The 17,145-nt window shown below is 37.1% G+C and overlaps 1 protein-coding gene across 1 annotated transcript; it reads right to left on the reverse strand.

The window, feature by feature from the left end:
- Positions 1-1,832: 1,832 nt before the first annotated feature.
- Positions 1,833-14,032, reverse strand: HNRNPU (heterogeneous nuclear ribonucleoprotein U). Its single transcript, XM_034428220.3, has 14 exons — positions 13,259-14,032; positions 12,534-12,645; positions 12,375-12,448; positions 9,802-9,941; positions 9,184-9,283; positions 8,147-8,259; positions 7,316-7,579; positions 6,974-7,093; positions 6,319-6,447; positions 5,845-6,013; positions 5,140-5,385; positions 4,435-4,643; positions 3,686-3,757; positions 1,833-3,552 (listed from the first exon to the last, which is right to left on the reverse strand). The coding sequence occupies exons 1-14, from the start codon at positions 13,935-13,937 to the stop codon at positions 3,499-3,501; spliced, it is 2,481 nt and encodes an 826-aa protein (XP_034284111.2). The 5' UTR covers positions 13,938-14,032; the 3' UTR covers positions 1,833-3,498.
- Positions 14,033-17,145: the final 3,113 nt, after the last annotated feature.

Here is a 17,145-nt window from a genome sequence, read left to right on the forward strand (position 1 = left end):
CTTTACGATTTTGCTTTCTACAATGTCAGCAGCCATTTTTAATCTATCATCTTATTATGGTTCAGTAAGAAAAAAAGTGTTCCTAGATTTGTTTAACCAGCCAGCCAACCAACCCTATTTTATTTACTTAATTTTGTATGATCTCAACAACTTAAACATTGATTCTAGACAGCTTACAACTATCAGTGAAAATCAAACTCAATCCAAATTAAAAGGCAAATAATCACTAATAGGTGATCTTACACAGCTTACATTCCATTGTATTATTTTCCCAAACCTGGGAAGTACATTTAGCAGTTATTGGTCCAGTCACGCAGCAAACTTTTTGGCTAAGAATGGGACTTTAACCATGGACTCCCAACCCCAATTGACTTTAACTCTTATATAGCACTAGAACATGGCATGAAACACTCCAGGACATTTTGAGGAGCCTGGTCTATTTTGTTATAAAAGCACTGTTTTTGGGAACCTAGAGAAAAAGTAATTGGTCAATTCCATTTCCAGCCAAAGTTGTAAACTGATAGAACAGTACTTACGTTCTACATTTGGGGTTTTAGTCCGTGGCCAATTAGGAACCTGGCTGCACAACTGGAGGTGAGCAGGAGTTGAGCAAGCAAAACCATCCCTCCCAAGCTGTGGAAAAATTACCTTCCACGAAACCAATCCCTGGTGTCGAAAAAGGTTGGGGATAGCTGGCCTACAACACACTTGTTACTTATTTTGAAAATGTATATGGCAGTCTGTCTGAACTTAGCTAACAAAGCACAAAAGTTAATGTATAAAAAATAAATATGACTGGTAAAATATGTATCTGCACCAAAACTAAAACGTAGCAATACACAAAGGGACTTGCTAGCATCTTGGCCCTAAAGCCTGAAAAAAGCAGCATGGTTTTCAGGTCTTCTGGGAAGCCAAGAAAATTGGGGACCACCTGAAATTCAGCAGGAACCTTTTCCACAAGGAAGACTTCTAACAAAGGCTCTATGCCTTTTAGGTCCCACAAGGAATTACTGTTTCATAGAAGAGACCTGGAATATATGTACACTGGCAGAACTGGTAGAACAGGGAGAAACCACTGGTGATAATACAGTCCCTCACAGTTGTTTTGGCCTTGTGCTATGCAGGGTTTAAAGGAGACAACCAGCAATGCATTCAGAAACTTGTGGGAAGCAAATACAGCGGCAGAATGCCTGCACTGCTACTTTCTAGACTACCTGGTTTTTAAAAATGTTTTTCAAGTGCATGCCCAGAGAATGCATTGTAATAATCTAACTAGGAAGCAACTAAGGCATGAAATACATCTCTTGATCTGGAAATAGGACCAACACGTGCTGCACAAAGTGGATATGTGCAAAGATCAACATGCTCATGTTGCCACCTGCTCCTTGAGCCAAAGCCAAGAGAATTGTGAAATTAGGTAGTGTGTACGATGGCTTCCCCCAAACTTTCTTTTCAAAAACTAAAGTAGCTTCCCAAATGTTTTCTACTGTCCCAAAGGCTTTTTTTTTTAAGAACACACACATCCTTCACAAAAAAGTTGCTTTCTGTACAGAAAACCAATTTTGATATTATCATGTCCACAGATATCATATTGCGTAGCCTCACGAATGCAGGTTGCTTCATAGAGCAGTTTTCTAGTAAAGCATATCTAGGAATAACTTGTTCATGTTAGTAAATATTGTAGGAATAATACTAAGTCTGAACAGAATGCATGCACTAAGCTCCCAAAAATCCATCCAAAGCATCCCAAAACCTTTCTTAGCCCAAATACGAAGGGGAGAGGAATAGAAGGGAAAGGCACAAAATACAACAAATAAATTAGGGAGAAATGATTCTCAGGCGTGCCTAAAATTTATTAAGGCCAAGTGCATTTTGGGAAACATTTTTTTTCAATCAAAATAAATTCTATTACTTGTTTTCAAGGACATCAGTATTTTGCTGAAAGCTATTAAAATCTATGGATAACATGTTTCCCAAGAACTAGAAATGCTGAAGATAGTACATGCAAACCATGACTGCCAACTTAATGGAATTCACGATAAAATGCACAAAAATGTCCACTTTCATTTTACTCCTGTTAAATTCAATTATTCACTTGTACCCACCCTCCCAAAGCAATTCTTCTCTGCAACTAATTTCATCTACCGTATATTAAACTGTAGTCACAGTTCTGCAAAATTCTGGTAATGAAGTTAGGAGTTTAAGCACTATTAGTGGACATAAAAAAGCCATTATCAGCTTCAGTGTAGTAACTTGCAACACAGGAATTCAAAATGCAAAAATAATAAACAGGCATATTTCCATATTTTCTATTAAAATGACAATTTGTGTAGGGTTCTCTCCCCTATATCATAGGATGTGGAGAGCATACATGTTGAACCTTCTCAGAAATCAGATTACTTTAAACATTGAAGCTAACTGTTTCATTAAAGGGATTTTAGACCAATGTGGTGAGAATCCCAGAGTAAGAGTAAAATGATTTTATTTTATTGCAAACAAACGGCTAAAGTTAATTTCTCCACCCACTTTCTTTAAAGTAAATCAGCAGGCTAAGGAGACACACCCATCTGAAAACTAACATGATTAAAAATTAGATATAAAATGGGTGAATCACAATTTCATTTGTTTACAAAATGGTGGAGTATACTACTACAAGCACACTAAATACACAGTATTTGTGGGGAAAGGGTTACAGACACACAGCTAACTTCATATAGATCCCATTAGACAACTGGATTTACAACAAGTTTGTTTAATAAGAAATGGGCAGAGCCAGCTTTTTCAGAATCAAAATGCAGAACAATGGAAAAAGTTGATGGTGTGTACCTTCACAAGTTGAGTCTCTACAGATAAATGCAACCAGGTTAGATGTGCACTCCACCATCACTATTTAGCTTTAAGGTTTTGTCTCTTCAAAAACATTGCCAAATTAAAAAAGAAAAGAAAAAAGAATATCCCTTTATTGCCAAGACTGTTTTGATTTTTCTTCCCTCTTCCATACCTAAAAACTCTGTAGAGAGGATGGAGTGGAAGATGGAGTGTAATGAATGTTATTTACATTGTATTTTGGAGGGGGGGGGCACAAAAAAGCCTGGTTGCTAAATATTCTGTTTTGATGACTCACGACTGTTTCCTAGAAATTGAGGGGGAGGGGGAGAAAAAAATCTTTAATCAGAGGACACCAGATACAAAGCAACATTTTACTTTTGTTGTGGTAAAAAAAATCACATTTTACAGATAAAATGTAAGAACCCTGAAATACTGACACATTCGCTCATCGTGCACAATGCTGAGGTTCTTTTAAGATTCACTTTAAAACTGCAATTAAAAATGTACAAAAAAAAAAACCAAAAACCAAAACCCACAAAGCTTCTAAAAAAGGAACCTGCAGGCACTTCCTCTTGTGGAATGTTTAAAAAGTTAGCCTATTAAAGAAAACAGTCGATTTCTTGTGAAGGTTTTGAAGAAATATGGATCAGTTCATTTTTATTTGGGAATTCAATAATATCCTTGGTGGTAATGCTGACTCCATGGCTTCTGACCCCAGAATTGCTGAAAAAGAACAAAGAGAACACAGTTATGTCAAATTTAAATGTATGTCTTATTTAGGAGTCTTATAAAAAGGAAGAATGAAGTATATGCAAACAAAAATTATGTTTTATTTAAAATTGAGAAGCATACTTACACCCTGCTGCCACTGGTTGTAGCCCTGAGATTGATTTTTGTAGCCACGATTGTTTCCCCTTCCTCTGAAATTCTGCAGCAAAAGAAGAAATGGATTAATTTGGATTATCTGTTGAACACTAATCTGTCAATCCAATCAAGTTGTTTTAGTTGAGAAAAGGTTTTTGTACGCCAGCTAGATATAAATTCTGTCTATTAAGAAAATGCTAAACTTATTACTAAGAGCATGTTAAAAGCATGTTAAAATGTACTTTTAAAAAAAAAAAAAAAAAACCTGACTCAACTTACAAGTTAACAGTTTGTGACTAGATCCATTTAGCTTATTTGGAAAAAAAGTAGGGATTTGGAAAACAACTGATTGCACACTTGTATTAACATTAAATGTGGCTGGTGCTCAACTGTTCTTTGGATGCATTTATGTTATATGTCTATGTCTTTATCATCTTAATAATTTGGAGTCTTGATTAAAACTGCACACAAAATGGCATTACAAATAAATGAGTATGGATATCATTCCTTAATTAGATATCACTGGAATCAGGTAAAGCATGTAAGAAAAAAAATCCTGATTCAAAGTAAAAGTAACTGAAATGTTATAAATTTTAAAACTTTAGACATACTATCAGCAACAGGCTCCTTCAAGTTTAGTTGTAAGAGCAACATATTATTTATAATTAAATCTAGATTGATTACTGAAAGCAAATTATTCAAGAAAATAAGACCATCTTCTGGGTTCTAACAACACATTACCTGATTATAGTTCCCTCTGTTGGGCATTCCACCTCTGTTATAATTTCCTCTGTTTGAATAGCCTCCACCGCCACCTCCTCCTCTTACTGGGAAGACAGGACCACGAGGATATGGATAGCCTATGGCTCCACCACTGCCACCTCCACCTCCACCTCCACGCTGGGGCATATTGCCACCTCTCCTGTTATAGCCGCCACGATTTCCAGGGACTGTGGGGGGAAAATGCTACTGATTCGGTATCTGTGTATTTTTTTTAACTATTAACCCAGAAAGGCACACAATTACAAGCAACTGTTTCCCTTTATTGGTTAGCCTCTGCCCAACACCCAGGTTGCCATGAACTTTGCAACTAGAAGCCAAACCTCAATTGGCAAACATCTGCAGGACCCCAAATGGAGTTCCTTTAAGAATCACTATAGTGAAAGGAAATGACAAGTCCCAACTTTTTCAGCCACCACCTGTCACTTTTGTATTAACCATGAATCAAGACAAACACTCTTTACAAAAGGGATACTCAACAGCTGCATAGCAGTCTTTATCCTACTTTACAAATACTGATACTGCCTTGTGTCTGAGCCTGAGAACTTTCTGGAACTATATATAGGTAGCTGTAAATCCTTCACAACTCTTTTCTTTAGGATCAGACATTTAAGATGATTCCTACAATATACGGAACATAGAAGGACAAATTGCACTACTGTCTACCTCCTCCTCTGAAGTTGCCACGCATGTTAAATCCACCACGTCCTCTCTGTCCACCTCTGTTAAACTGGTTTTTACCACTCTTTTTATTACTTTTCTTTGAACCAGTATTCTGCTTTTTTTCTGGAGGAAGGGCCTTCTTGCTTTCTTCTTTGTACTGCTCCAGAAGTTTTTGGGCTTCATCTTTTTGCAACTCTACGTAGATTATTTCATCAAAACATTCTGACACCTCTGGCAGAGTAAAATTTCCTATAAGACAGAGAGCCCTCAATATTCAGTATTTATTTCTGAAACCATCAGAATAAGCCAAAGTTCCCCTCCTATATAAAAGGAATATAAGACAGGTGATCTTCAACTCAAGATGCTAAGAGCAAGATTCTCGAACACTTGACACATTCTCCCTATAAGGTTGAACTGGGAATACATGTCCACTAAACATGTTCAGCTTCGTTTTCTAGGGCACTTTAATGCCAAGACAGCTTTGTGCATCTGCATGAAGCATATCATGACTGAATAGTGTTAAGGACTGCAGCAGAGGGAACACAATATAGTGTTGTCTTAACAAAGTTACAGAAGTCTTCCAGTTTTTTTTTTTAAAGAGGCATTAATTGTTTAAGGCAAGAAATTTTGAAATCTTTATAGATTTTACATTATTCCTTTAAACAGATACTCAACATCCTAGAACACAGTATAGATTATGTTCCATGCCTTTCATTTTGAGCACTGCATGCTCTGGAAGATCTTTTCCCTCCACCTCTGCCTTCTTTTGTGTTCTTTGCTTGTAGTCTTCATCTTTTGGGCAAACAACAACTGCTTTGCGCTGGAAGCCTGCAAACAGGCACATTTTTCTCCTCTGCGCAGCTGCAGACACATTTGTCTGAAAAAAATGCAGTAACTTACTACACGTAGCTGTCATTGTTAGAGCTAAGTTAAATTAGTGTGCTTAGATTTCACCTCCATATGTATAATGCAATGAAGTTTACAAGTAGAAGGAAGTTATGTACGTTAGGCCGAGATTCTAGGGTAACCATTTTCCCCGATTTTAACTGTATTTTGAACACAATTGCTGTAATTTCAACTTTATGCATCAAATACTTATTTCCCACTGAAGTTTAGACTATATGCCCCTTACTTAAACTGCAGCTTAATTGCATTAGTAACAAAGAATTCTAGCCCCCATACCTGATCCAGAATAAAGTTCCGTTTCTTACGAGCAGCAATCTCAATAAATTTGCCAAGACACTGAGGCGCTCTTTGAAGCAGTGTGTTAAGTTTTCCAGTGTCAGCCATTTGCCGCTTAAAACCTGCAACCTATAAAAATCAAAGTAGCATATATATCATTTCTGATTTTAAGTTTACTGTTTTATCCATTTTAAGCTTATTAAAATGTCAAAAATAAAGCCACTTTATCCTTTCTCTAAAGACACCAAATCTTAAGAATTAAACATGCTATCCAATTTATTTTCAAAGTGTCGATTTGATTAGCCAATTGCAACATCTTTCAAATCAGAAACACTAATTACTGGAACGTCAAATAAACATCAAAAAGAACTGTTCATCTGAACAGCCAGGGTAGTTTTAATATTACCTTTCAATCGAGAATCTAAAACACATTAACAGCCACATTTCCAAATATAAGAATGAGCAATTTAGTGAATTCCCAACTCACGTGAACAACTGTCCCTCCCCTTTCCAGTAATGTCACATCCTCAATGAAAAGCACAACTGATAAGACTAGTCAACCAAATGACCTGTAACTCCACTGCCAGATTATTTACAACAATCTAAAGTTTCTATGTATAAAATTGTGCAATAAATTAGTAGAGCAATATCTCACCATCATTTTGTCCATAATAGTATTTGTTCCAAGGATGTTGTATTTTCCAGGATTATCTGTTGAATGTTTGGTGACCCATGTAGTCTTCCCAGCCCCAGGCAAACCAATCATCATGACCACCTAATGAAAATTTAGTCATGATTTTAATTATAAGGCCTCAAAATAAAATACTTCATTATCTACCCAAAAGTTTGACTTTGGTAGGTTTGACTTTGACTTTGGGTAGATAAGCTTGCACTAGACACCTTCGGCATTGCAGGACACAGTAGGTAGTATAAAAAACAATCCTTCCTCGTGAAAGGATTAAGTTTTATATTAGTTCAAAAACGGGCTATTACTTACTTCACAATCTTTCTTATGTTCTGGTCCTTTAGGTCCTCTAACTCTATCTTCCAGATTAACATTTTGGATGAATGTATACCCCTCTGGTATGGGAAAATAAGGCTCATCCTTCTGGCCAAAGTTGAATTCCACTGCACAATTATGGCAGAGGACATGTGGGAAAATGGGCCGTTCAGAAAGAACTTCTTTAGGGATCTTGAAAGCAATTCCAAGGTCCTGCCCATTCTTTGAATAAGAGAGTTCCACCTCATCACCATCAAAATTCTGCCATAACAAAAAATATTTTATTAACATAATGGCAAATCCTCAGTAGTTTAAGTTATCAGAAAGAAACCATAAATCTAAACAGATTATTAGTTAAGATTTAACAGTAAATTTTAGACTGAAGGTCAAATAAAGCTGTAATAAAACTAGACAAACATTCGAGTCTGAAAAATGTTCTGATCTATACAGGAGTGTTTTGGTTAACTTTAGACAATGCTCCTCCCTGACTATCGTTTCAAAGTGGTTCAGTGCTATTAGGTAAATTTGCCAAACAGAAAATTAAAACATGAGGTTCCAGATGAAATATATTGTTTTAATATTTATCTCCTGAACATCTCAAATAACTTCCAGTTCAGAAGATTTATTTGTGGAAACTGTCTTTGGAATGACATGGTACAAGAAAAAATTCAGCAGGCTTAAAAGGAAAGGGAACTTTCCTAAATTTTCCAGAAAATTTTTGTTACTGTAATAAAGTTATCCAGTTAGTTGTTCCAATTATTAAAAATTGCAAATACACAACAGCAAATATGGAACATGTACAATCCTAATAAGATAATGAAGACTTACAGCAAAACATCCGATCACATCATTTTCATCAAATTTCTCACCAAAATCTTCAATCTCACAATTGCATGTCTTTATCCCTTTTAATGAGTATCCATAAGAGAATTCCTCCTCACCTAATAAATGTGAACAATTGCAGATGAGGCTTTCAAACTGTAGAAAACACGAAAACTTACTACTAATGGCACAAGGCAAATTATATATTGGAGAAAAAAAGCTATAGGTTTTTGGCAGGGAGGGGTGTTAAAATGCCTATACAATGGAACAAACTCCATTGTTTTCTCTCCAATGAGATTCTCTCTAGCACTCTATGCCAATCTCTGAAAAATTGTTTTTCACAAGCACTCACCAGTAAACCCATTATCTTAAAGGGAGTCAAGAAGGTAAATGAGAGTAGAGCTAAACTTGACAAAAATCAGTGGTGTTCTAAGTGTTATTACTTGTAACACTTTTATGTACAAAAAATTCCTTCCAGTATTATCCTACATAGAAGCTACACTTTCTATATTCCAATGCAGAACTTCCAAAAGTAAAAATTTTTGTTTAAACTTTTTTTGTAACTTGATGTTGATTTTTATAACATTTTAATCACTATTGTGTGCCTTGGAAGCTTAACACAATCTAATTTGTGAATACAAAATCTAGTTTCAGGTGCAAATCATATCCATGAATATTTCAACTTTGTAAGAACACCAACGTAACTTAAAACGTCAAGACAAAAGATTTGTATACCTTAGCATGTATATAAAATATAGCAGATCACATAAAAGCTGCTTCATCTTCCCTTTACTAAGAGAACCGAAGAATAAATGTTTAGCCAAGAATAGGAGAGGGGGGAAGAGGACCAAAGATGCCTAACTGGCCAACTATCATAGGTACACTTAGGTAAATTTGTTATATAAATAAAATGTAATCAATGTCAAACAGGCTATAATTAACCAAAGTTTTTTTTTTTTTTTTTTTAAAAACTGAAGTTTGTCCTCTCATCTCAGAATGGCAGGAGCTTAACTCCACAGAAAAACCAGGAAAAAAAATCTTACCAAGGAGCATCCCACTTGTGTTTAGTGACCAGCCAACTCTCACTTCATGTATGTCAATGTCTTTTGTATACAGATGCTTAACAGGAATTTTTTCAGTTACCTATTTCACAGAAAATAATATTTAGTTTTGACAATAAAAACAGCTAAAAATATATTATACCACCTGTGATTTCTCTTCAGAATTTCAGCCAGACATGCACACCTTTCCTCCCCACTTTTCATGCTATATGTATATTGAACATAACTGCTTTTTGCATGGACTTTTTCTTGCTATTTTTGCAAACCTGAACTCAAAGACACATTTCCTCTTGTGTATGAATGATGCTATATTGGTTACACAGAAGTCCACATTTTAATTATTTTAATAAACTGTTGATATTGAATTTAAGATTAATCATATACATTCTTCCCAAGAGCCAACAATTCTTTTCTGGTAAGCTTTTTATTTAAAAGCAAAGGGGGTTATTACACTCTTTATTAATTTTTAATTAAGCCTGGTACATATTCATATCATCTTCGGATACCAACAAAGTATCTTCTTTGCCTTTACATGTTGTATTTCAGCAAAAACACTTTCAGCGTCAATGAGCACCTAACACTACTATTAATTTCACTTACTTTCATCTCAAAACAGACTTTTCCTTTCGAAACTCCATAGGACGCTCGTCCTCCAGCCCAGAGAAAGGCAAAACTTTCCATAGTTAATGAAGAAGCACTAAAACGATCTCTTGAGATTTTAAAGTGTAGGTCACAGTTATCTGTCCCAAAAAAAGGGGGGAGGTGGGGTACAGTTGAAATCTGTTGTAATACATTCTAAACATGAAAATGAACAATGTCTATGGAGATTCTCAGTCATCCAGGTCATGGTTGTCCCAAAGGTGCTTTTTTCAAGAGGCAACTGGACTTTCTGGTTTTTCTTTGAAGCAAAACATCTTCAAAGAAAAACCAAAGTCCAGTTCCCTCTTGAAAAAAAAAACACCTTTGGGACATGAAAAGGAACAGCATTCTTTAAAAAATGTGGTTCAAATTATTTTGATTTAAAAACAACTTGCATGTATTTCTGAATTACCATGGGTGTATTTGTAAATTAATTCAGCCCACCTCTCTATAAAAGCTCCAAAACAAAGCAGTAAAATCAATTTATAATATACTTAAATTGACTCCAGAATTAAAATTTTCTACATGCAGCTTAGGTATAGTGTGCTTGTCATGCATTTAAACAAATGTGGATATAAAATAGATGATCTGCCCATTAGTTGATGGTTGGATGACTTGTAAAATTTTCCAAACTCTTTTTAACAACAATTCACAGAAAGTCAACGTTCAAGTTGCCCTTGTATCAATTATTTCATATCCTTTATTTACAAAGCAGTTACCTTTGACCAAGAGCTTTTAAAGCTCCGTGAATCAGATTTTGAGTTCTGTTGAGCATCCTGGATCAATACTCAGATAACTATGTAAACAATTTCAATTAGGTTGCAGTAAGCAAATAATTTGCTGTAGTTCCTTATCTAACTTCTGTGTGTTCACTAACATTTATCCAGCACAGGATAGTGGACACAACACTAGTAGCAAAATAAATGCCAAAAATTTGCCCAAATTTCCTTTGGCGTTATGCTCCTTTGTATGTTTTGTTATGTCTAATATAGCAGAAAATTAAAACAGTACACAAGATGGCTTTCAAGACAACTTAGGTGTCATGTTAAGCAATTTTCAATTGGTGCTTTAAAAGCTTTAACAAAGAACATCATAATAATCACAAACTTCCCAAATTGATGTTAACCTAGAAACATATTATAGATATAAGTCATACACAACAGCTAAAACTAGGTTTCCGATAACTTAGAATGTTTGATAACTTGGTTTTTACATTTTTACACTAATCTATCCATATTGTATGAAATGACAGTATTTCCTTTCCGTGTTTCCAAAAACTTCTATATCATTTTCAACTTTTGGGGTACCTTGAGATTTATAGATGGGTTCAGAGAAAAATATCTTTCATCAATTTCAACTTCTTTTGACAGATACTATCGGATTTCACTCAAAGCAGCATAATTTGATATTAAGGTATTCAGAATATTTCTGCCTTTAACGCCAAGTTATAACGTTGGCCCCTTAACAGGACTTAAGGCCTGTAAATTATACTTCTTCAGAACTAAGCCTCCCTGGATCTAGTGGCTTTCTATCCCAAAATCAAGCTCACTGTTCATTCAAAACTACAGTGAACATGCAAGCAAATAGGCTCTTTTATAAAACAGAAGTAATAGTTTTTTTCTTCAATAGCCATGCTCCATATATTAGGTACACTTTTTTTTATACGAGCTTTTATCACATATCAATTAAACCATTCATGGACAAGATAGCATGACAAAACTGAAGGAACCTGCAGCAAAGAAAAATCTAACTTACCATAAACTTGATACACATATTTTTAAACTGGTTTCTATCAGTTTGCAATACTTTACCAATGCAGGCTTATGTGCTTTGTTCCAGCATTTAATAATACTTTATTATAGCTCTGAAAGTGGTACCCACAATATAAAATACCACTAGCTTTTTATGGAAAATGGTATTTTAAAAATTCACCAGTAATTAGTATTTTGCATCATATTGGCTTTGATGGGAATATATAAACTACAATTTCTCTATAACAATAACTTGAATATAAGCAGCTGATATTTTAGTTCAAATGGCCATATCATAAAAGTATTCGGAATGACTACAGTAAGATTTTCCAAGGAAAGCTCTAAAATATATCCGTTTTATGTGTATTACAACTACAATCCTACATCCATGTACCATTGAATAATTCCTACTAGCTCAAACTTCAGAATGTAGGAGTGATGAAATATATTTATTAGAACTGTGTAGCAACCCACTGTTGAAGGAGAAATGATAATTCAGAGACTAATATAGATGCTGGAAACATAATTAATTTTAAAAGATAAAGTTAGGCATAGGTACAAAATACATTCAATCTATACCTATGTATGCACCACTTTCTTATTTGGCTTTTCATCATTATCCCATTTCTAAACAATCTTGATAAATTACAATAGTAAGGGACATTGAACAATCAATTCAAATAAAAGCAGAAATTGTACCTCAGGTGTGGTAATAAGCATAAGTAGATCCTCAAAGTCTTACCAAAGAAGACTTTTAAGAGACCAGCACTTTTTTTTACTTACAAGTATCAAGACAAACCACTGTGTCATCAAAGTGTTCATCCTCTTCTTCAACAGGTGGCTGTGGTGATTTGGCCCTGATCAATTAAAAAAGGCACTTGAATTCAACTATCAGAAAACATTTAAGTATTTCATTAAAAAAAATTAAATACCACTTATTACCTGCTATATTTGTTTTCTTCAATATACTCAAAATAGCCTCGTCCATGATCTTCCCGTGGTCTTTTCACTCCCCTTTTTTTCTCACCAGGTTTTTGTTCAGACTTAGTTTCCCCTTGGAATTTTTGGAGGGAAAAAAAAGTACATTAGAAACAATATAGTGGAATGCAAAAGGACAAAAATCCTGCTCTGGAAAAGATACGCCCTGCCGCTGACTAAGCAACAACCCACCGCTTTCCGTTTCATTTCCAGAACTAGCCGGCCATTTCGTGGCTTCGGGCATCATTTCCGCTCACTAAATTTGAAGGCGGCTCCAAAGAGACCTGGTAACTCTCACCCAAAGAAACAAGCCGGTGCGCAAGGCCTACATCGGAAGAAAAGGATTCGCCCGCCTCCATTGTATATCGCGTTTGAACGCGAGCTCTCAGAGCCTCGCGAGCGGATGTGACGCAAAGCGCACAAACGCTTCCCCCCCCCCGCGCGCGCGCGTTCCACAGCGCGCCCCAGCGGCTCCTCTGGGCCGCCCTTCCCCCGCGCCCCTTCCTCGTTGCTCTCGCGAAATGGCGCAAGCGCCCCTCCCCCTCCGAAACACGCGGCGCGCGAGGCCTGGAAATCCCCGAAGGACGAGTTGCCGCGGCCGCCGAAAGAAAAGAAGATGGCGGCGCTCCCCGACCCCGTGAAGAAGCTACCAACCGCCTCCGCCCATCTGGGCTCCGCGAACTACTCACCCGCAGGGCGAGCGGGCCCTCCGGGCTTTTGCTGCTGCTGCGGCTGCTGGGTGGGCGAAAGCTGCTTGGCGCCGGGCTGACCCGAGGATGCAGGAGTCGAAGCCGAGGCCTCTGGAGCGGCAGCGCCCTTGCCAGACAATTCTTTCCCCACGGCGCCATGGCCGTTGGCGTTCCCGCTGCTGCTAGTGGTGGACGCGCCGGCGGCGGCGGCGGCGTCTTCCTCCTCATCTTCCCCCTCCTGAAAGCCTTGGTCGTCGCCGTTCTCGTCGTCTTCTAGATCGTCGGCCGCCTCTTCTTCACCAGCGGCTACCCCTTCACCATTTTCTTCGCCCAACTCCATGCCTTCTTCCTCCTCCTCCTCTCCCTGGCTGCCGCCGAACTCCGCCTCCTCATCGTCGTCGCAGGCCGCGGCCTGGTCGGGGCCTCCGCCTCCCGAAGCCATCAACTGCTCCTGGGCACCTCCGCCGCCCGGAGCGGCTTCTCCCAACTCCTCGATGTTGCCATTGCCGGGCTCGGTGCTGGCTAAGCCCCCTCCGCCGGCCTCCTCTTGGTCGAGCGCGGCTTGGAGCCGTTCCATGAGTTCGGCCTTGAGGCCCTTGTCGGAGAGGCGCCGCTTCTTCAGCTCCTCCTTGAGCTCGGACACCTTCAACTTTTTCACGTTCACCGGCGAGCAGCTCATGGCGGCAGCGGCGACGGCAGGAACTCGATGCGGTCTGGGCGTAGGCGGCTGGCTCGTATGGCTGCGGCAGCTGCAGAAAGAGATCCGCCTGGCGCCAAATCCTTTCACCGAGGCTCGCGAGGCAGGAACGAGGAGCGCGACTCACGGGCTCGAGCACGTAACGCTACGCTCAGCCCGCCCCCGCCGCGCGCCTCTTATATAGCCTCGCCCTCTTTACCACACTGCCTTAGCTCGCCTCTCTGGCGGAGACCTACGGTAAACATGGGGCGCAGCAAAATATATATATATATATATATATATATATATATCTAAATTCTTCCATGAATTACGGGATAATGCACTGGATGCTGGGCCCTGTACCTTCACTCAGAAAACATACCTTATTGAATTAGATATAAAATATTGCTTATGGTTTTTTTTCTTAGCAAATTGTAGGTTTTATCTTATTTTTGGCACAAGTTGCACATTTTACAGGAAAATTATTGTTTATCACTACATTAAAAAGCATCTAGACAGAAAATGGAAATATAATGGGGCCAAGGATTGCAATGGTTGCCATATATTGTAGTGACTCAGAAGCTATGCAAGTGCACATACACAGGAAAAGCAGTCTGAATTCCACCTTTGCCCAAGTCATTTTATTAAAAATAGTTCCATTTCCTCTATCAGTCCTTCAGTTCAGTGATGGTTGAATGTCCTCAATTATGAAAAGTAGCAGTTAAGATGGCTACACTGGTATCTGAAGATCTGCAGATTCCAAAGACTCCATCACTGCCAAGGATACCCAATTGTAATACCTTACATACTTCTCTGCATATTTTACTCTCAATCTATGCTTTTATTTTAAATAATGCACTTTGAATTCATATTTGATAGTCTGTTGTTTACCATTCTTATTCAGCGCAATCTTTCTTTTTATTCTGTAATCTTTAATTGCTCTCTGCATTTGTTGGGTTTTATTTATACAGAAGCAAGTTGTGCACATTCTTAAAAGTCAAAGAATAAAATTTTAAATTATATATTAGGCAAATCGAGCCAGCCAATCTCAAACATAAGGCCAGCATAGAGCTAAGAACAATTCAGTAGGACACTCTTCTTTAATGGAATATTAGTTATCAGCTTTCCCATGTGTTATATCAATATTTCAACATGCCATATTATAGATTCCTAGTGTGCTAACTGAATATGTGGATGAGATGTAACAATTATATGCTTTTTATTTGCCTTACAAATTAGACAATAGATTTAAGTGCGCTATTGCTGTTTAGAAACCAATGTATATGAAATAACAAACAGTTCATTTCTATCACTTATGGCAAACATTTCATTTTCAAATATTGCCTGATCTTATATCTTCTAGATAATATACAAGAACATGATTACAAATTAAGTTATCAAAACAATATCAAGAGTTGCTTAAAAAGGTATCTGATTATATTATCAAAGTAAATCAAAATTACATTAAAAAGTCTAAAAAGTCTTTTTCTGCTTTCCCATTCTTCATCTCTACATGCTTTCCAATTTATACAAGTTATCTTCAGAGATACATAACAATATAGTATCAATTTTAAAAAACCCAAATAAGTAAACTAGTTGATTAAACTGATTTCAGTAATCAATCAAGATTCACTTTGATTTTCTATGCATGTGCTCAAAGGAAGCCTTGCTATCAGCTGGTATTAGGCTGCTTTTGGTTTACTGCTATTCCAGAACAGCACATAGAACAAGCAGTTATGCTTTAGTCTGTTTCCTGATGCACACATCTTCACGGAGTCTTTCCTCACTCCATCTATTTCATTGTGTCTAAGTAAATCGCCCTGGAATTAAATGAATCTAATAAGAGATCAGAGTTAGGCTTGGCTACCACATGTCTAGGAATGGTATTTTTCATAGTCCTTTTTCTCAAATTGCAAGAAAGCTTTTTGCCTGAATATTCTTGGTTACCAATTTTTCCTGAAGAAATTCTTGTTTTCCACCCACAAAACAGGATTTGCATTATGTTATGGTATGTGTACAGTTTACAAAAACTGTTTAAAATATGCCATTTTGATCTGATCCTCAAGACACATATTGCATTAAAGATGAGCCATTAGAATCTCAATAATAACAGTAAGAAACTTATTTATATGGACAGTAGCCTTTTTCTACTCTCTCTGCTCTGTTTCAATGATAATCTTATTATTTGAACACAATAGAACTAATTTCTCTCCACTGATTATTGTTCCAACTTTTCTAAAAATTGGATTACTCTTAACCATGTTTATTTCACAAGATGATATACAAAGAGTATTTTGTACTGCAGAAATTATGCCTTGATTCTACCTATGCTGAGATAGTGCCAAGACTTTGAATACTTATATAGGTGGAAAGTAATCATGATGTCTACTGTTTTGAGAATTGCAAACTCTAGGCATTTTCATCCTGTACTTTTCTAGTTTGTTTTGTTCATGGAATTAACATGAAGTTACTAAATTATCTTCCTAAAAGTTTCTATGATGTAGTATCCCTTCCCTTTCAAATATATTTACTAAAGAATCAATGCAGTCATCCTTGAAGAATCCCCTATAAAGAATGCTATTTCTCTGCTAATATGTTCCTTGCTAGGCTTTATTTATTTAGGTCTGTCATTGGTCTATCTGAAGATCTCATTTTCTAAAATTAATTTTTCCTTGATCTTCTTGATACCTGGATATATTCTCAAAACTCATCCAGGCAAACATAAAATCACTGAATTGAAATGCGCCATGGAGATCTAGCCCAATATACCCTCTGTGGATACTTCTTACACATACTTATCCAGTATCATCATCTCCATTTATACATTTTATTATACCATAATTCTCAGGTGACGGGGCACACCCATTTTAAAAGCCTTTGACTCTACACTGAGACCATATCAAATCTCTGATACTCCATTTGCACTACACATTCACCAACATTTTCTTTCTGGGTCACTACCTCTGTTCATTGTATTACCATCTTTCCATTTCTCTGAAAGACTATGTAATCACTGCCCCTTGAATCTTTTCCTCCACTGTATTATCCTCCCCAGTTGCATTTCCCATCTGTTGTCCTATTTTTTTTCTCATTTCTTTCTATTTGCTGCCACATTCTCATTAATACCTCCATTCTTCCTCAATTTATGTTTTCCTTATTAATGCAACATTTTGCAGACATGGAACAGTTATAAAGAAAGAACTGACATCCA

Source organism: Pantherophis guttatus, chromosome 1 (genome assembly GCF_059756535.1).
Source record: "Pantherophis guttatus breed Tessera chromosome 1, ASM5975653v1, whole genome shotgun sequence".
Taxonomy (NCBI): domain Eukaryota; kingdom Metazoa; phylum Chordata; class Lepidosauria; order Squamata; family Colubridae; genus Pantherophis; species Pantherophis guttatus.